This window comes from Sorex fumeus, unplaced genomic scaffold, assembly GCF_029834395.1.
Source record: "Sorex fumeus unplaced genomic scaffold, SorFum_2.1 ptg000041l, whole genome shotgun sequence".
Classification (NCBI taxonomy): domain Eukaryota; kingdom Metazoa; phylum Chordata; class Mammalia; order Eulipotyphla; family Soricidae; genus Sorex; species Sorex fumeus.
This window is the reverse complement of record NW_026606098.1, coordinates 9,719,403-9,736,844: the sequence shown is the minus strand read 5'-3', so window position 1 is coordinate 9,736,844 and position 17,442 is coordinate 9,719,403. Positions and strand designations below refer to the sequence as shown.

The following is a 17,442-nucleotide window of genomic DNA, read 5'->3' as shown; positions in this document are numbered from 1 at the left end:
GGTCTCTTGTGTCTGTGTGCGGCTCCTGGCCTGCGCCCCCGCACCGCAGCCGCGGGGGACCCCGTGCAACTTCCTTTCTGGTTTCTCTCTTGTGCCAGGCGACCAGCTCCGTCGGCCCCCGCCCGGCCTTTCTTCTGAGCTTCGTGGAGCGCCCTCCCTCCCCGCCGGGGGCCTGAGCCCCAGTCACCAGGCTCGCAATTTCTGACCATAATTTATTGACTCCGATGCCCAGGCCAGACACCCTTTGTCCCGGGCCTGTGGCTGGCCCTCAGCCTGTGTGTCCCTTCCCGGAGGGGCTGGCTCGAGCTGGCTGCCACCCCCACCCCCGCCGGCCAGCCCCTTGCTGTTCAATCAAGTGCCCCGCTCCCACCTGGCTCCTTCCCAGTGGGGCCTGGCAGTGCCCCCTGGTGGTGGCGGCGGCCAGGAGAGGGGAGCAAGCCTGGGCTTCCCCGCCCACCACGCCCGGGCTCAGGGGGCCCCCATTCCTGGGCCCATCCACACTGGGGCACCCCGGAAGACTCAAGCTAAGGCACTTTAACCACTGGGGACTGAGGCGGGGCCCGAGAGGCCGGGCTTGCGCTCACCAGCAGCTTCCCGGGAAGGGGGCGACTGCCTCAGCCCCCGGCCTCCGGGCCAGCCTGTGGGGCCCCACGCAGCGCGGGAGGGGAGCAGCAGCTCCTCCAGGTCTCCGCGTGTCCAGAGGGGACCCCGGTGCCCCACTGATGTCCCCCCGGGGCTACGTGGGCACGGGGCGCTTGTCTTGGAAGAAGCGCTTGAGCGCGCACACCTGCAGCGCGGCCACAAGCAGCAGCACCGCCACGTTCACGGCCGACCAGAAGTTGACGCGCTCCAGGTTCCCCTCCTGCAGGTTCCGGTCCCGGGCCTCAAAGGCGCGCAGCAGCGTCAGCATCTGGATGCTGCGCTCCAGCCGCGTCCGCATGGTCTCCATGGACTCCTGCGGGGCAGGGGAGAAACGGCCTCAGGCCCGGGTGGAACTGGGGGCACCGTCCCCACGCGCTGTGGGACCCCCCTAAAGTTCCCTGGCTTCTTGGGGTCCCACGTGCCTCAGAGCAAAGCCCCTAATGCCGGCGGAACTGAACACCCAGTAGGGTCAGCGGGTCAGCTGAGCGCCTGGGGTTCCTCTCCCAGCATTTGCAAAATAACATGTCTTTGCAAGCGGCTAATAAATCCTTGGGGCCCAGGAAATGGGTCAGCACCTGGTCTCCCTGTACTGCTTCTGGCTCAGTGCCAGGGGAGTTGTAGGGATGGAACCCAGGCCACCTCCATGCATAGCACACTCCAGTCTGTTGGACTCTATCACTGCTTGGTTTCTGAGCCACCCTAGGCGGTGTTCAGGGCTCTGTGCTCAGGGATCACTCCTGGCAGTGCTCAGAGGGCCCTATGTGGTTGCCATGGAGCAAACCCAGGTCAGCCATGTGCAAGAAAAGCGCCCTCCCCACTCGCTGCAGCCCCTGAACACTCTGGCCCTGCAGTGCCTTTATTGGTGGGGACACCCAGTGGTGATCAAGGCTTATTCCTGGCCCCAAGAGTCACGCCTGGCAGGACTTGGGACCATATGTGGTACCAGGGATCAAACCAGCCTGGTCACATGCAAGCCCAGTGTGTTCCCCACTGTATTATCAATCCCGGCTTGGGAGTACGTGTGTGTGGAAGGTCCACATTTGATTCTCAGTACGGCGTGGCTGCTGAGCACTACCCCAGGAGTCATCCCCAAGCATGGCCACACACGGTCCCAAGCCAACATCATTAAACTGCAGTCACTGAAACAAGGCCTCCTGGATGCTCACAATGGCCCGTCTGGGTGCAGAGCCTTTGGACTGCGTGACTTAGCCATCTTGTGCCTCGGTTTCCCCACATGTAATGGATAATTCAAGTATATGAACAAGTTCTTGGAGTGAGGGTCTGATGCATTCTTTGATGGCGCTCTAATGAGTTCTTTAGAGCCAGATTTGGAGGCCGGAAAGAGAGGACAGGTTAAGGTGCTTGGCCTCGCACATAGCCACCCCTGACCCAATCCAGGGCAGCGCCTAGGGTCCTCTGAGCACCAGCAGTGTGGTCACTGAGCCTGAGTAAGTCCTGAGCCCGTGAGCATAGCCACATCTGGCCCAGGACACACAGAAAGAAAATAAAGGCAAGTTGGTGCCAAGAAACGTGTCCAGTCTTTTAACTATACACAGCTACGGTTCTGTTTTCATCTGGGCCTCCACAAGTAAGGAAGCTACTTCCTCGGGACAATGGGAACCCCAGGCCAGAGAAGCTGGGGGCAGCTCCCATTCGCCTGGACACACCTTGATGTCCTCCATCTTGACGTCCAGCATCTCCTCGGGCTCCACAGCCTCTGCCCAGCCCCCGGCGTCTTCATCGTCCTGCAGACTGTCAAAGATGAGCTCAAAGAAAACCAACTTCTCTGAGATGGTGCTGAAGGAGTTGTCGAAGCACAGCTTGTAGTCGCCAGCCTCCGTGGGCTCCACCCTGGGCAGACAGTCACACAGATGTGACCCTGAGTGCCCAGCTAGGGGTAGTTATGCAAAGCAAGTGCGAGTAACCTGAGGCCGCTGGGGAGGGGCAGGGATGTAACCGAACCCAGGCGGGCAGGCAGCGGACATCACTCACGTGTGCAGCCCATCGGCCTTGCGGGACTCGCTGACCAGTAGCACACCCTGCGGACTCTCCAGTGTGAAGTCCACGTCCAGCCCGGCACCTCCAATCACCTGGTGGGGCGGGCAGGTAAGAACGGGTGCAGGGTTGGGGCGAGGCCTGAGGGACCGGTCGGAGAAGGCCAGAGCTGGGTCAACCCCCGCATCTGGCCCTTACAGTCCACCGGGACTACCTGAACTCAGGCACCTGCTCCAGAGCTGCACTGACCCTACCATTCACTGATCTGACAGCTTGATGGGCTTTCCTGGTCATATCCCAGCTAGAGGCCAGGCACCTGGCCTCAGCCACAAACCTGCACTGGACCAGTTCAGGGCAACAGCCCGCCCGGCCACGCCCACCAACTCCCACAAGTGACCCGAGTCCGTTAGCCACGCCCACCCGCGAGGTCCCAGCCTTCCGAGAGGCCCATCCTCCCAGCGGCCGCCCGCTGCTCCCGCCCCTTCCGCTGCCCAGCTCTGGCCCCGCCCCTTCCCTGCGACAGGCCACGCCCCCTCCCGGGCACCGTTCCGTGCCCGGCCCGGCCACTCTACCTGGTACTCGGTCTCGAGGCTTGCGTTGGCCGGTGCCGACTGATAGAAACACTGCTTCCTCCCCGCGGGCAGCAGGAATGTGAACTCGCCGTCCTGGATCGGCGGGGGTCCTGCCCCGCCTGCCCCCACCGGCAGTAGCAAGAGCCAGAGGGCCAGGGCCAGGGCCGCGCCGGCCGCCATCATCCGGGTCACCCTCGGCTCTGCTTAACGAGGTCGCGGCTCCTTTAAGAGCTCGCCCCGCCCACCCCGGGCCGCGGCTGCGTTGATTGGCGGCTCAAACCCCGCGGAACCTTAAATAAAGGGCCCCCCGGGAGCTTCTGCCCGCGCGGCTGCCTGATGCGTATGCAAGCATGCGGCACCCTCGGCCTTTTTTTTTCTTTTTCTCTTCTTAATGGAAGACCTCGCGCCCTCATTTCAGCTAGTGAAAGAAAACGCAAAACTTCATTCCGCGGTGATGAGACATATTCAGGCAAAAGTGACGGCACCTACGGCGGAGGCGGCCGGGTCCTGGGAGGCGCCGCTGCGGCCGCTGCTCTCCCAGAGCCCCCAGCGCGCCGAGACCGTTAGGCGCGGCGGCCCGGGCGGGGCGCGGGCGGGGCAGAGCTCGGCGTGGCCCTGCGTGCCACCCGTCCTGCTATAAGTAGCCTCCTGAGCGGCGGGGCGAGGCCGTTCATGATCCTGGCTTCCGCCTTCCGCTGCACGTGAGGCCGTGACCACCGTGACCCCGAGTCCACCGTTCCCCACCCCTCCCCCTTCCTTCCCTTGGTGTCTCAGCGCCGTCAGTTTAGCCCCTTTCCGCGTCTGTAAGTTGGAGTTGGTGGAGCGTCGGTGCGGGCGACCTTGAAAGTGAAGTCTGTGGGCCCGGCCTTTGCTGCGTCTCCCCCGGGCAGAGTTAGGGATGCTCGACCCCACCCTGCACCCCACGAGGCTCGGGCTGGGGTCCCGGCGTTTGCAGTCTGCAGGACCCCGCCCGCTCGCTTCGCGGTCCTCCACGGAGACCTCCCCAGGCTATTGGGGACTCAGTCGCCTGCCCCCGGCCGTTCGCCCGTCCCTGGTGGAGGCTCGGAGGCCGCTTTGCTTTCGGAACGCTTGGCTTTGCGTGGGCTCTGCGCAAGTCTCGGTGGCCGTCGGCCTCCAAACCTTGCTTGAGGTCGCTGGAAGGACGCGGGGGCAGACGGATAAACAAAGGCACGGTCACAGCCGCGCTGCCTCGTGATTCTGTCCAAACAAACGAGGACATGTTTAGGCGGGCGGTGCAGAGCCGGGACCGCTTCCCGCTTCCCGGGAGAGCAGCATCTCTGCGGGATGTCAGCTGTTACCCCACGCATCTGCCCGGGAGGGAAGTCACACCTCTTTGTCAAGACTGAGTTTATGTCTGGTTATCCTGGCATCTCGCCCCAAGTTTTTCTCATTTCAGTTAGAGGAAGACACTTTGAAGTCGTGGCTCACCCCCCCCCCCCCCCCCCCGTTTCATCCTTGGGATGTGCAGTGACATTCACATTGCTGTGTCCATCTTGGTTTCTTTCTCGTTCCTTTTTTTTGGGGGGGGGGCGGTTTTTTTTGTTCTCTTATTGGCTTGAGCATTGCCTTTTAAACTAAATTTTGGTTTTTTGTTGGGGGGTCATGCCTGACAATGCTCAGGAGTTACTCTTCACTCAGCAATTATTCCTGATTGCGCTCAGGGGAACACAGGGGATGCTAGCGATTGAACCGAGGTCTGCCACGTGCAGGTCTGCCATGTGCAAGACAGAAGCCCTCCCAGCTGTGCCCCTTTTTTTTGGGGGGGGGCGGGGGCTCCCACCCAGCGATGGTCAGGGATTACTCCTGGGATTACTCCTGGCTCTGCACTCAGGAATTACTCCTAATGGTGCTCCGGGGACCATATGGAATGCAGGGCATTGAACCCAGGTTGCCGTACGCAAGGCAGATGCCCTCCCCACTGTGCTATCACTCTGGCCCCTGTGCCCCTTTTATAAGAGGAGAGAGTTGGGGCCAAACCGGTGAGGTGGGGTGTTTGAGGGATTCATGTAGTGCTAGGGATCAAATGGATTCAGCTTCATGCAGATACCTGTATTATCTCCAGCCTAGCATAAGGTGTTTTTTTGGGAGGAGGGGTACACACCAAGCAGAGCGTACTCCTGGCTCTGTGCTCAAGGATCATTGCTGGCCTTGCTTGGGGGACCTTTTGTGGTGTCAGAGACAAAACCAGGGCAAGTGTCCTACCTTCACCTCAACTCGGAGCTCTTGGAAGCACCCAGTAACACAACAGATCATCCAGGAATATATCTGGACAGAGCCACAAAAACAGAACAAGAGGGCTGGGATCGGAGCAATAGTACAGCAGGGAGGGCAACCGTATGGCATGAGGCTAAGCTGGGTTCAATCACTGGCACCCATATGGTCCCCACTGAGAACCGCAAGGAGTGATCACTGAGCACAGAGCCAAGGTAACCCTGGAGCATCGCTGGGTGTGGCCCCAAAGCAAAAACAAAACAAAAAATAGCAAGGGCCAGAGAAAGGCAGTGAGGTGCTTGCCTTAAGAATGGCAACTCCGTCCCCAGATCCACATTTGTTCTCCGCAGCATTGCCAAAGGGCCCTCCTGAGCACAGAGCCAGGAGTAAGTCCTGAGACCCAAGGCCCACTCTCCCTAGCCAAAGCATGAATAGACTTTTGATTTTTTTTGGGAGGGGAGTCACACCTGGCGATGCTCAGGGGATACTCCTGGCTCTGCACTCAGGAATTACTCCTGGCAGTGCACAGGGGACGCTGTGGGATGTCAGGAATTGAACTCGGACGCGTCACATGCAAGGCAAATGCCCTCCCCACTCTCCTAGTGCTTCAGTCCTGTGAATAAATTTTCTTGGCTCTCAGGTGTCATAAAACAGTCTGTGGCTCTCTGTGTCCAACATATGCTGGCATAAGACATGCACAGACTCCAGCAGGCCGGAGACCATTCACACACACATTCTGTTATTTTGTTGTTAATGTTTTTGTTTTGGGGCCACACCCAGTGGTGCTCAAGGGTTCCTCTTGCCTCTGCACTCAGGAATCACTCCTGACGGTGCTCAGGGGACCATATGGGGTGCTGGGCATTGAACCCTGTCAGACATGTGCAAAGCAAACGCCTTCCCAGCTGTCCCATCACTCGGGCCCATCACACACACACACACAAAGATGCGCGCACGCACATTCTAGACTCCTCTCAATTGAATGGACATTGACTGGAACTAAACTGCCATTGCAGGGACTGTCACAGTTTTTATTCTGGTCACAGCAGAGAGTAGGGCCTGGGGCCTGCAGTGTGCATGCTCAGTGACGTTAGGGGTCCACCTGGGATTTGGGAGGGTACTGGACCTTGTGCCTGTGAGCCCCCTGAGGCACACCCCTAGCCTGGAATTGTCATGTTAGCACATGGAGAGGGGCCAAGAGCCAGGACTCACATCATGCTATTTGTCTTGCCCGAGGCCAACCCCAACCCCAGTTTGGTCCCTAGAATTGCACATGTTCCCCTGATCATCAGTCAGCTACCCTGAGCTGGCCAGATGGTTTGAAGCTTGTCCCAGCGCTATAAGGGCCAGGGATAGTGATATGAAGTGTTTGGGATCAAACTTGGGGCCTCCTGAGTGCAAGGCATATGCTGTAACCCTTGGAGCCATGTTCCCTGGTGCATACGAGGGACAGCAATGTCACCAGCTGGTCGGGGCGGTGAAGTGACGTAACCAGGCTGTTCGCCTGTGTAGCAGCACATGCCAAGGCCTTGGGGTAGTAAGGAGAAGTAAGATCCAAAGAACAAAGCCTACTCCTGAGAAGAGATAAAAGTGTGTATGTGTATGTGAAACAACACACTCGAGTCCCCAGTTACCACGTGAACCAGCTGGAACAGGATCATTAAACAGGCCAAAGTAAAATTCCTGGGAAGACAGGCTTCCCCGGAGATGACCGTGGTATGAACAGGAGCCCATTTGTCCCACCAGGAATACTTGGTCCCTGGATATAGTTCAGTAGTTCAGTTATAGAGCACTGACTGATGGGTCCGTCCCCAGCACTCACACACACACAGACATACCCACAAACATTCACACACGCGTAGCTTCACATGCATGTGCATTCACACACAGATGCCTTCACGCACACATTCACACCCTCCTAATTCACACTCGTGCCCACACACCCCCACCCCCAGCCCCGTCTGTACCTTTCCACTGCGCGTCTCACCAACTCCTGGGCACTAACATCCGCTCTGTTTGCCCCATTCTTTCATTGGTTTGATTTGGTTTAGGGGCCACACCTGGAGGTGCTTAGGGCTCACTTCTGGTGGGCTCAAAGGACACTGTGTGGAGCTACAGCTCAAACCCAGGGCAGCCGTGTGCGAGACCAGCACCCTCCCCGCTGTGCTGTGGCTCCAGCACCTCTTCGCCCCATTCCTAAGAACCTGGGGCATTGGGTCTCCCCTAAAGAGCACTCAGCTCCAAGCCCCAACCCAGCGTCATCTGTCCCCTCCACCACCCACCTGTCCCTTGGGCCAGTGTCTACACTGTCCCTGGCCTTGGGTGTCACCCGCAATCAAGTCCGCTACCCTCCCCCTGCCTGCTGCCCAGGAAATCAGCTCGGGTGAAAAAAAAAAAAACAGCAGTAAACTTGAGCACACACCCAGCCCTGCTGGCCGAGGCTCTGTCCCCTGCAGAAACCCACACAGAAGCAGGCAGACGGGCGGGGCGTGGACGGGCATGTGGAGGGATGGAGAAAGGGAGCAGGCAGGGAGCCCCTTCCTTCAGGCAACCAGAGTGTGTGTGTGTGTGTGTGTGTGTGTGTGTGTGTGTGTGTGTAACTTCCTGCCGGTGAGGAAATCACTCAACTGTCTCAAGCTTCTCCTTTCCCCGCTCTGACCTCACAGACCGACTTGGCCGCGGGCCGAGAGCTGCAGGAGCCCGGCCACTCTCGGACTGGGCGATGTCCTGGACAGTGCTGTTCCTGGTGGCCGGTAAGCCTGCGCCCCCAAGCCCCGCTCACGGCCGGAGCCAGGCAGGGGGCCCGCGCGGGGAGGCTGAGTGCTGAGAGATGTGCCCCACCCCACCCCACCCCATCCTACCCACAGCCTGGGAATGCCCCCCGAGCCCCAGTTTCTCTGGTGGGGTCAGGGACCTCCATCCACATGGGGAACATCCCATGGAAACCCTAAGACCCACACCCCTGACTCAGCCTAGGGGGCCTGGCCAGGAAGGGTGGGCGTGTGCCCGACTAGGGGGCCAGGGAGGATGGATACTTCCCCTGAGCCAGGCTCTCGGCTCCGGCAGGGGACCCTGGCCCTCACCTGGGCAGCTCAAGCCCCGCACCACCTAAGTCCTTCCCTCCTTGCTCCCGAGAGAGCCTCTGTCTGTGGCTCTTCAGCTTTCCCCCTCATTGTGGCACCTCCCTGCCTCACTGAGCACCCACCCCCAGCCTGGACCCCCCTGTGCCCGGCCCTCTACCTGGAATGTGCTCCCCAGTGCTCATCCAGCCACCTCCTCAGGACGCCCTCCAGGGTCGCCCCTAGGGCGAATGCCGATCTGTGGGTGGGCTGCACTGGTTCTGGCCCCAGTGTGGGGCTGTGGGGTCCTCCCACTGGGGATCAGCTGTGGGGGCCATGGACCAGCAGGAGTCACCATCTTCCAGGGGTTCCCTGAGGAGTGGGGGGTGCAGGCAGGGTCCCACAGCCAGGCAGCCTCCCTCAGCACCCGCCCTCCCCGTCGTCACACCCGCAGGCTCCCTGGCCATCCCGGCGCCGTTCATTGTGCTGGTGCCCCCACACCCCAGCAGCCACGAGGACCCCATCCACATCGCCTGCGTTGCCCCTGGCTTCCCTGGCGCCAACTTCACGCTCTACAGTGGCGGGCAGGTGGTCCAGCTGCTCCAGGCCGCCGCGGACCAGTTCCGAGTGACCTTTAACCTGAGCGGGGGCGGCCTCGAGGCCCCATTCCAGTGCCAGTACCGGGTGCTGGGGGAGCACGCGCAGCCGCAGGTGTCGGACCTCAGCGCACCCATGCACGTGACCTACCCAGGTAAGCGCCGACGCCGCTGCACAAGCGCCTCTCCCTGGCTTTCGGGGTTGCTTTGTTGTTGCTACGGGGCCACACCCGGCGATGCTCGGGGCGGACTCCTAGCTCTGTGCTCAGGGATCAATCCTGGCAGTGCTCAAGGGACCCTATGGGATGCCGGGGGTTGACTCATCTGCCATACAAAAGTCGGGGCTGGAGCGATTCCACAGCGGGCAGGGCGTTTGCCTTGCACGCGGCGGATCCGGGTTCGATTCCCAGCATCCCCTATGATCCCCCGAGCACCGCCAGGAGTAATTCCTGAGTGTAAAGCCAGGAGTAGCCCCTGTGCATCGCCGGGTGTGACCCAAAAATCACTGCCCTGAACCCCTTTGCAACCATTGTTCTCTCCCCAGGGCTTTCACATTGTATAGGGCACCCAGTGGTGCAGATGGTTGAACGGGGCGGGGCACGTGCCTGCTCTGTGCAAGGCCCAAGGTTGGATTTCTCACGTCTAGCATAGTCTTGAACAACCCCTGGTCTGCCCACCCGCCGCCAGTACCCTGTGCATGTGCTCATAAAGAATGTTTCAGCTGGGGCTAGAGCGTTAGCACAGTGGGGAGGGTTTTTGCCTTCCACGTGGCCTACCCAGGTTCGATTCCCAACTTCCCATATGGTCCCCCGAGCACCACCAGGAGTAATTCCTGAGTGCAGAGCCAGAAGGAACCTCTGTGCATCGCCGGGTATGACCCAAAAGGCAAAAAAAAAAAAAAAAAAAAAGAGTTTAAGCTGGGCTGGAGACATAGCATAGTGGGCAGGGCACTGGCCTTGCACAAGAACAACACAGGGGGCTAGAGTGATAGCACAGTGGGTAGGGCGTTTGCCTTGCACACCAGCTGACCTGGGTTCAATTTCCAGCATCCCGTATGGTCCCCTGAGCACCGCCAGCGGTGATTCGTGAGTGCAGAGCCAGAAGTAGCTCCTGAGCATCGCCAGATATGACCCAAAAAGAAAAAAAACAACCCAGGATTTATCCTGGGCATCCCATAGGGTCCCTTGAGCACTGCCAGGAGTATTTCCTGAGCGCAGAGACATAAGTAACCCCTGAACATTGCTGAGTGTGGCCAAAAAACAAAAAATATTCAGTGGTGCCAAAGAAATAATATAGACAGGGCACTTGCCTTGCACATGGTCGGCCCAGGTCCAGCCCCCAGAACCCCCGAATAGGGTCCCTCGTGAGCCCTGCTAGGAGTGATCCCTGAGCACAGAGCCAGGAGTCAGCCCTGAACACTGCCCTGCCTGTGTGATTTTCCCCAAAATAAATAGTAGAGGGACCCAGAAACCCTTCTGAGCAAGTGGTCTGTGAGAAGGAGCAGCCAGTCAGGCGGGGTCTGGAGGCCCATGATCCAAATCTGGGGCATGACCATACAAAGCCCCGGAGTCTGGAACGTGAGCACCATTAGAGGGTCACAGCCAGCCAGGAAGAAAACCCTGGGACAGTGCAAGGAGGGCTTTCCTGGCCTTGCCAGCAGAGGGCGCTGGGCAGGGGTTCGGACCCAGGAGCCTGGTGAGGGATGGGTGTAGGGGGCCCGCCTCCAGGTTCAGAGTACACATTGCTCTAACGGTTCCTACTGCAAAGAGAACCTTGTGGCTAGCAGGAACCCACAGAGCAGACAGAGGTGTTTCTGTGCTGGACTCTCAATGGCCTCCTCTCTGCCAGCGCTCCTGTGGCCTCGAGTGGGGAGCAGCCTGCACCCCTCCCCACCCACAGGAATGTAGGAGCCAGGGCGTCTCTGCTCCCCCACCCCTCTTGGCTTAACCCAGGCTTAACCTCCCTCCCCTCCCAGCTCCAAGGAGAGAGCCCCTCCTCCTCCAGTGGGGCCCAGGAGGGGCTTCTCATACTAGGAGCCTCCACATGAAGTTAGTGGGGAGGGGGAACAACATCCGCCCACCTGCCTGCTGCCCTGGGACCCCAGGGTGAACCCAGAGAATGCTTCAGCCTGCAAATATCTGAAAACTTTGTTCAAACTGGCCTCTGCAGAGAGATTATTGCTTCATCTGAGTCACTTCAGAGGTCTGGCTTCAGGCATGGTTTGATCCAGCACTCAAAGCTTTTTTTGCCACTTTCTCAGCTCTTGATTTCTTCTGTGTCTTATTATCAGGGAAGCCTTCCCCCTTGTGGTAGCAAAATCATGCCTAGCAGTATACAGTGTCTGAAGTATCTCCTTCCAGCTTCAACTTCCGTGTGTGTGTGTGTGTGTGTGTGTGTGTGTGGCAGGACTTGAGTCACACCCAGTGGTGCTCAGGGATTACTCCTGCCTCTGCACTCAGGGATCACTCCTGCTGGGCACGGGGGACCATTTGGGGTGCTGGGGATTGAACCCGGGTTGGCCGCATACAAGACAAGTATCCGACCCACTGGCCCCAGAGAAAACTATCTTGTTTCATTTTCTTGGTTTAAAACTTTTTTTTAAAGTTTTGGGCTATACCTGACTGTGCTCAGGAGCTATTCCCAGCTCAGTGATTGGGGGTGCTCAGTTATTGGGGGTGCTCAGATCTATGTGGTGCTGGGTATCAAACCTGAGATCTTTCTTTTCTCCCTCCCTCCCCGACCCCCCTCCTCATGCCACTGCTCAGGGCTGACTCCTGGCTCTGTGCTCAGGGCTCACTCTGGATGGGCTCAACGGACCCTGTAGGGTACTGGGGATCGAACCTGGGGCCTGCTGGTGCAAGGCAAGTGCCCTCCACGGTGCTCTACTATCCTCCCGCCCGGGGAGCTACTATCCTCCCTACCCACCCCCAACAGTAAGGTAAAAATCCAGAGCTCTCTCTCATTGGCTCAGTATTGGCCAGACACTCAGCCTTCAACCAATCGTATTGGCCACACGCTCAGCCTTCAACCAATCGCAGGGACCGGGGGGAAGGAATATGCTAATTGACCAGGCCTTGGCTTTGCCGATTCCCAGTGGCCAGCTCCGTGGACTGTGAGGGAGGAGTGGGTGAGGCAGGGGTACCCTGCAGGGACAGCATTGACCCCTCTCTTCCCTGCCCCTCCCCAGGCCCACGACCTGTCCACTCCTTCTCCCTTCCCGTTTTCTTCTAGTGCCCGCCTGGATGCTGGCCGTGGTGCTGAGCCTGGGGGGAGGCATCGTGCTGGTGGCCGGGCTTGTGGCTGTAGCCTTGGTGGTCAGGAAAGGTAATCGCGGACCCGCCGGCTGTCAGAGTGCAGACCCTGGAAACACCCTTTTGGGAGGGGGTATCACTGCCTCCCTAGTTTTGCTCAGGGGCCGAGAGAGACCCCCTTCCCCTTTTTGCGGGGGCGGGCGGAGGGCACACCCAACGTGCTCAGGGGCTACTCCAAGTCAGCGCTCAGAAATTGGCCTTGGCAGTGTCCTGGGGAATCTATGCATTGTGGGGGGGGGGGCCAAATAGGCATCTTCGTTGTTTGGGGGAGCACGCTGGTTGATTGGCAGGGAGGGGGCGGGATGAGACGCCCAAAGATTGACAGCCACAAAAAATAACCAGTGCTTATTCCCTTTATTTTTTTCCCAGTTAAAATGAAAAATTTGCAGAAGAAAAGGTGAGGCTCTCCCAGGCGACCCTCCGGAGGTGGTTCAGGGGCCAGAATTCCAGAATTCCAGTACCCGCGGTCAGTTAGGGGCATTGAAAGCCCTTCCGAGGTAGCGTGGGCAAGCACAGCGCCCCCTGGCGGCCGCGTCTCCGAAGCACCTGCTGCACGCGAGCGAAGCTCATGCTCGCCTCTATGAATCTGGCCACTTTACAGATGCCAAGGCTGGACGCCACGTATTGGGAGGTGGAGCGCACGGTCTGAATGTGGCTTCAATTGATTAGACTCCCCCTTCCCCTTGTCGTCCTAATGAATCTAGAAAACCCGAGCAGTGCCCGTTGCAGTGCGGAATTCCAGCCACCCTCGTGGCGGCGTGCTTTGCCAGGGGATTCCTTGGTTATCTGCGAAGCAGTGGGGAACCCCTTCCGGGGGTGGCCAGGGCTCTGCTCTGTCCGACATTTCAGGGGATCAGCCTTGTCTGTGGCAGAGGGGAAGCCCCGGTCAAGTTTGTGAGGGAGAAGCATTGGGAACAGGATTCCTGGCTGCAAGGCTGCCCCAAAGAGCGGTCCTGGGCCTGGAGCCATAGAACAGCCGGTGGGGCATTTGCCTTGCACGCGGTCGACCCGAGTTCGATTCCCAGTATCCCATATGGTCCTCTGAGCACCGCCAGGAGTAATTCCTGAGTGCAGAGCCAGGAGTGACCCCTGTGCATCGCCGGGTGTGACCCAAAAAGCAAACAAACAAACAAAAAAAAACAAAGAGCATTCCTTTACCCCTCTGCAATCTCTTCGCAGGGAGCGTGAATCCTGCTGGGCGCAGATTAACTTCATGAACTCAGGTCTGTGCATCCCCACAGATAGGCCTTACCCCTGAAATGCCATGGGTCTCACTCTCCACAGCACACACCTCTCTCCCCCTGATGAAACATGCCCCCGCTTCCCCACTTTCATCTCACACTTTCTCTCTCTCTCTGCTTCATCCTATGGGTGGGTGGGAGTAATAGGGTCTTTCAGTCTTTCTGCCACCTGTTTCTCCCTCCATCACACATTAAAGGCCACCTCCTCCAGGGAGCCTTCCAGGGATGTGCTTTCTAGTTGGATCCCTCCCCGCCTTACGCTGACATTTTTCTCCCCCCCCCCCCCCAGTTGAACCATATGAACTCATGGTTGTGTTTGTAATAAGTTACAGGGCTTTTTTTTGAGGGGGGGAATCACAACTGTGCTCAGGGCTTACACCTGGCTCTATGTGGTCCTGTGCGATGCTGGAGATTGAAGCCATGTCAGTGCCTTGCCCCTTGGGTGCCCTGCCCTTTGTCCAATTTCTCCAGCTTGGTTTTTGAGGTGCCGGGAGTTTCTGCTAGTGCCCCTGGGCTCAATAGAGCCCCTGGTGGTCCAGAAGTGTCATTCTGCTGGCGCCCAGCAGGGGGCAGAGTCAGCCCGTCTGTGATGTGGGCTGCTGGGCTGAGGGAGGGATAAAAGGCTGCCCCCCCCCCCACCCCTCCGGCCTCTGTAGGCTGAGTGCTTCATGAGTGCCCAGCGTGTGCTAGGATCCAGGGTGGGGAGACTGGGCACCACAGTGACCCAGGACAGCTGCGGACTCAGTCGCCAATGGGTCTCTAACAGGTGTGTGTGTGGGGTAGGGGGGCGCAGGTTGCTGACAGGCTGAGACTTTCTTAGGAATTGGAAGATGGGGGGCGCCCCAGTAAGCAATTTTTTCCTCAAATTTGTTTTTGTTTTGGAGCCACACCCTGCCATGCTCCAGGGTTTACTCAGGACTCTGAACTCAGGGATGACTCTGGAGGTGCTCCGGGGACCCTGTGGGATGCCAGCGGCCTCCCCTCCCCGCCGTACTATCTACTATCGCTCTGGCCCCAGGAAGCGATATTTAAGCAGAGTGTAGTTGGGTGTCTAGTGGGTGTTTGCAGGAAAGCCTGGGACCCTGTGGGAACTCTGACTGTTGGGGAAGGGGTGATAGGGGAGGCATGGATTGAAACTGGACAACCCTTTCTTTGGGGGCGGTGTGGGTGGCAGGAGGACACTCTGCACCAGTGGGAAGGGCTCATTGTGGGGTCCACCCATGCAGCAGTGCCCGCTCAGGTGGGAAAGGGCAGGGGGAGGGCAGGGGAGAGCGCCCTGACCTCCGTATGGGGGTGGCGCTGGGGCTTGGTGGGTCACGTCGCTTCTTTCTCTTTCAGACTTGACATTTGACAACTCCCTGTTCACCATCAGCTCTGCAGTGAGTGCCTGACTGCTTGTTTCTTAGCCTTCACCAAGTAGGGGTCAGGTGCTGTATCCCTGCTGTTAGAGAGGTGCTCCTGAAAGCCCAGAATCTTTTGGTTTTGGTTTTGGGGCCAAACCTGGCAGTGCTCAGGGATTACTCCTGGCTCTGTACTCAGGAGTTACTCTTGACAGTGCTCAGGTCCCTATGGGATGCTGGGGATCAAACCCGGGTTGGCCACGTGTAAGACCAGCACTCTGCCACTCCATTGTCACTCTCCAGACCCCAGTCCCCAGCCCTGACAGAGACTTCTTTGCAGGAGGTGAGAGCTGCCTTTGGGAACTCCCCTAACAACCTGAGCGATGGGACAGCGGGGAGGGCATTTGCCTTGTACCTGGCCAACCTGTGTTAGATCCCCGGTGTCCTGTAGGGTCCCCTGAGCCCTGCTGGAGTGATTCCTGAATACAGAGCCAGAGGAAGTTCTTGGTACCTTTTTTTTTTAAATATTTTCAATTACCTAAGTTTTTTATTTTGTTGTTGTTGTTGTTGCTGCTGTTGTTTTTGGGTCACACCCCGCGATGCACAGGAGTTACTCCTGGTTCATGCACTCAGGAATCACTCCCGACGGTGCTCGGGGGACCATATGGGATGCTGGGAATCGAACCTGGATCGGCCGCGTACAAGGCAAATGCCCTACCCGCTGTGCTATTGCCCCTCTGGGTACATTTTGATGTGACCCCTACCCAATGCAGAATTCATTGCTGACTCATTAAAAATAATTTGGGGGCTCAGAATCAGAGTTAGAAGGGAATCTAGAATTAAGAGTAAGAGGAAAAAATCGAGGAATGAATTGCAAGGGAGAGAGCTGGAAATGAAGGGATCTGAGAGCTAGGAATGAAGAGTGTGTGAGATGGGAGAAACAAAAGAGTGAATAAACGGCAGGTAATCAGCAAAAAACAATTTTTTAAAAAATTTTTGTTGGGGGCTGGAGCAATAGCACAGCGGGTAGGGCGTTTGCCTTGCACGCAGCCAACATGGCCAACAAAGGTTCAATTCAATTCCCAGCATCCCATATGGTCCCCTGAGCACCGCCAGGAGCAATTCCTGAGTGCATGAGCCAGGAGTAACCCCTGAGCATCGCCGGGTGTGACCCAAAAAGCAAAAAAAAAAAAAAATTTTTGTCCACGTCTAGTGGTGCTAAGGGCTGACTCCTGGCCGACCATATGTGTTGCCATCAACTGAACCGGGGTGAGCTGCGTGCGAGGGCAGTGCCTTTCCCCTGTACTGTCTCCCGGCCCCTGGCAGCTCCGTCTGAACCCACAGGAGCCCAGTGGCAGCGGCCGCTACTTCCCCTGTATAATGGCATTTGGGGGGGGGGGGGCGTCACTGTGTCTAGGCTGTTCCTAGCACGCCCCCTGCACAGAGCCTTCTCCTTTTTTATTTCTTTTTTTCCTTTGGCTTTTTGGATCACACCCGGCGATGCTCAGGGGTGACTCCTGACTCTCCCAGGAATCGCTCCTGACAATGTCGGGGGACCCTATGGGATGCCAGGGATTGAACTCAGGCCAGCCAGGTACAAGGCAAATGTTCTCTCTGCTGTCCAGTAGCTCCAGCCCAGGACGTCCTGGGTTTGAGACAGGAACCTGGCTTTGGGTCAGATCCCAGTTCCGCAGAGAGGGAGGGAGGACAGACGCAGCAAAGTATGTAAATATGAGTCCGTCTGTGTGTTCGCGTGTGCGCGTGTGCATGTATGTGTGTGTGCATGTTCATGCATCTGTACGTGTGTGTCCATGCATGTGTGTGCATGTCCATGCATCTGTGCGTGTGTGTCATGCATATGTGTGCATGTGTCCATTTGTATCTGTGCGTACCTGCATATGTGTCCATGTGTCCATGTGTCTGCACGTGTGCATGTGTGTGCATGTCCATGTGTTCGTGTGTGTGCGTGTGTCCATGTGTGTGAACCTGCATGTGAGTGCATATGTCCGTGTGTGAGTATCTGCATATGTGCGCATGTGTCCATATGTGCTTATGTGAGCCTGCATGTGTGTGGTGTGCATGTATCCATGCATGTGTGTGCATGCCTGCATGCCTGTGTGTGCTGGACCAAGTCACGGGACTCTCTCTCTCTCTCACATGGATGAAGAAAACAGCTTCAGATGAGGACGCGTTCCCAGGCTCCACAGTGACACCAGGGGACTCTGGGCCACGGCGGAGGCCGACCTCCACTTCATCCTCGCCTGAGCCCCTCGAATTCCGCACTTTCCAGAGCTGCCAGTGAGACCGAGGCTGGCAGGGGCCCGCCTGCACACTGACTCTCTGAGCGCGCCCAGGTGTGTTGGATGGACCCACCCTCGTTCCAGCTACTTTGGGGCTCCGGCTCCAAGGACCCTTTTCTTGGACAGTTGGAGAGATGAAGGAGGCCTCTAGGTGCAG

At 58.1% G+C, this 17,442-nt stretch overlaps 3 protein-coding genes across 4 annotated transcripts in view; 2 read left to right on the top strand and 1 right to left on the bottom strand.

Moving 5' to 3' along the window:
- Nucleotides 1–284, top strand: part of DNM2 (dynamin 2) — a 35,089-nt gene extending 34,805 nt beyond the window's left edge. The window contains exon 21 of one of the 2 annotated variants that reach the window (XM_056119868.1): nucleotides 99–284. In XM_056119868.1, coding sequence (XP_055975843.1) covers nucleotides 99–138 — 40 coding nt within the window. In that variant the 3' untranslated portion in view covers nucleotides 139–284. The remainder of the gene's footprint in view (nucleotides 1–98) is intronic. The other variant, XM_056119872.1, reaches the window with a different exon arrangement.
- Nucleotides 257–3,426, bottom strand: TMED1 (transmembrane p24 trafficking protein 1). Its single transcript, XM_056119912.1, has 4 exons — nucleotides 3,210–3,426; nucleotides 2,635–2,732; nucleotides 2,310–2,493; nucleotides 257–955 (listed from the first exon to the last, which is right to left on the bottom strand). The coding sequence occupies exons 1-4, from the start codon at nucleotides 3,390–3,392 to the stop codon at nucleotides 737–739; spliced, it is 684 nt and encodes a 227-aa protein (XP_055975887.1). The 5' UTR covers nucleotides 3,393–3,426; the 3' UTR covers nucleotides 257–736.
- A 4,667-nt stretch (nucleotides 3,427–8,093) lies between these two features.
- On the top strand, nucleotides 8,094–17,424 carry CUNH19orf38 (chromosome unknown C19orf38 homolog). The gene is made up of 7 exons (XM_056119913.1): nucleotides 8,094–8,191; nucleotides 8,952–9,248; nucleotides 12,325–12,417; nucleotides 12,774–12,801; nucleotides 13,584–13,627; nucleotides 14,984–15,021; nucleotides 17,153–17,424. The coding sequence occupies exons 1-7, from the start codon at nucleotides 8,161–8,163 to the stop codon at nucleotides 17,285–17,287; spliced, it is 666 nt and encodes a 221-aa protein (XP_055975888.1). The 5' UTR covers nucleotides 8,094–8,160; the 3' UTR covers nucleotides 17,288–17,424.
- Nucleotides 17,425–17,442: the final 18 nt, after the last annotated feature.

Coding starts and splice junctions, on each gene's coding strand:
- CUNH19orf38 (XM_056119913.1), top strand. CDS start 8,161: ATGTCCTGGACAGTGCTGTTCCTGGTGGCCG. Junction 12,802..13,583: donor AAAAATTTGCAGAAGAAAAG/GTGAGGCTCTCC, acceptor ATCTCTTCGCAG/GGAGCGTGAATCCTGCTGGG. Junction 13,628..14,983: donor GATTAACTTCATGAACTCAG/GTCTGTGCATCC, acceptor TTTCTCTTTCAG/ACTTGACATTTGACAACTCC.
- TMED1 (XM_056119912.1), bottom strand. CDS start 3,392: ATGATGGCGGCCGGCGCGGCCCTGGCCCTGGCCCTCTGGCTCTTGCTA. Junction 2,733..3,209: donor GCCTCGAGACCGAGTACCAG/GTAGAGTGGCCG, acceptor CCGCCCCACCAG/GTGATTGGAGGTGCCGGGCT. Junction 2,494..2,634: donor AAGGCCGATGGGCTGCACAC/GTGAGTGATGTC, acceptor CTGTCTGCCCAG/GGTGGAGCCCACGGAGGCTG.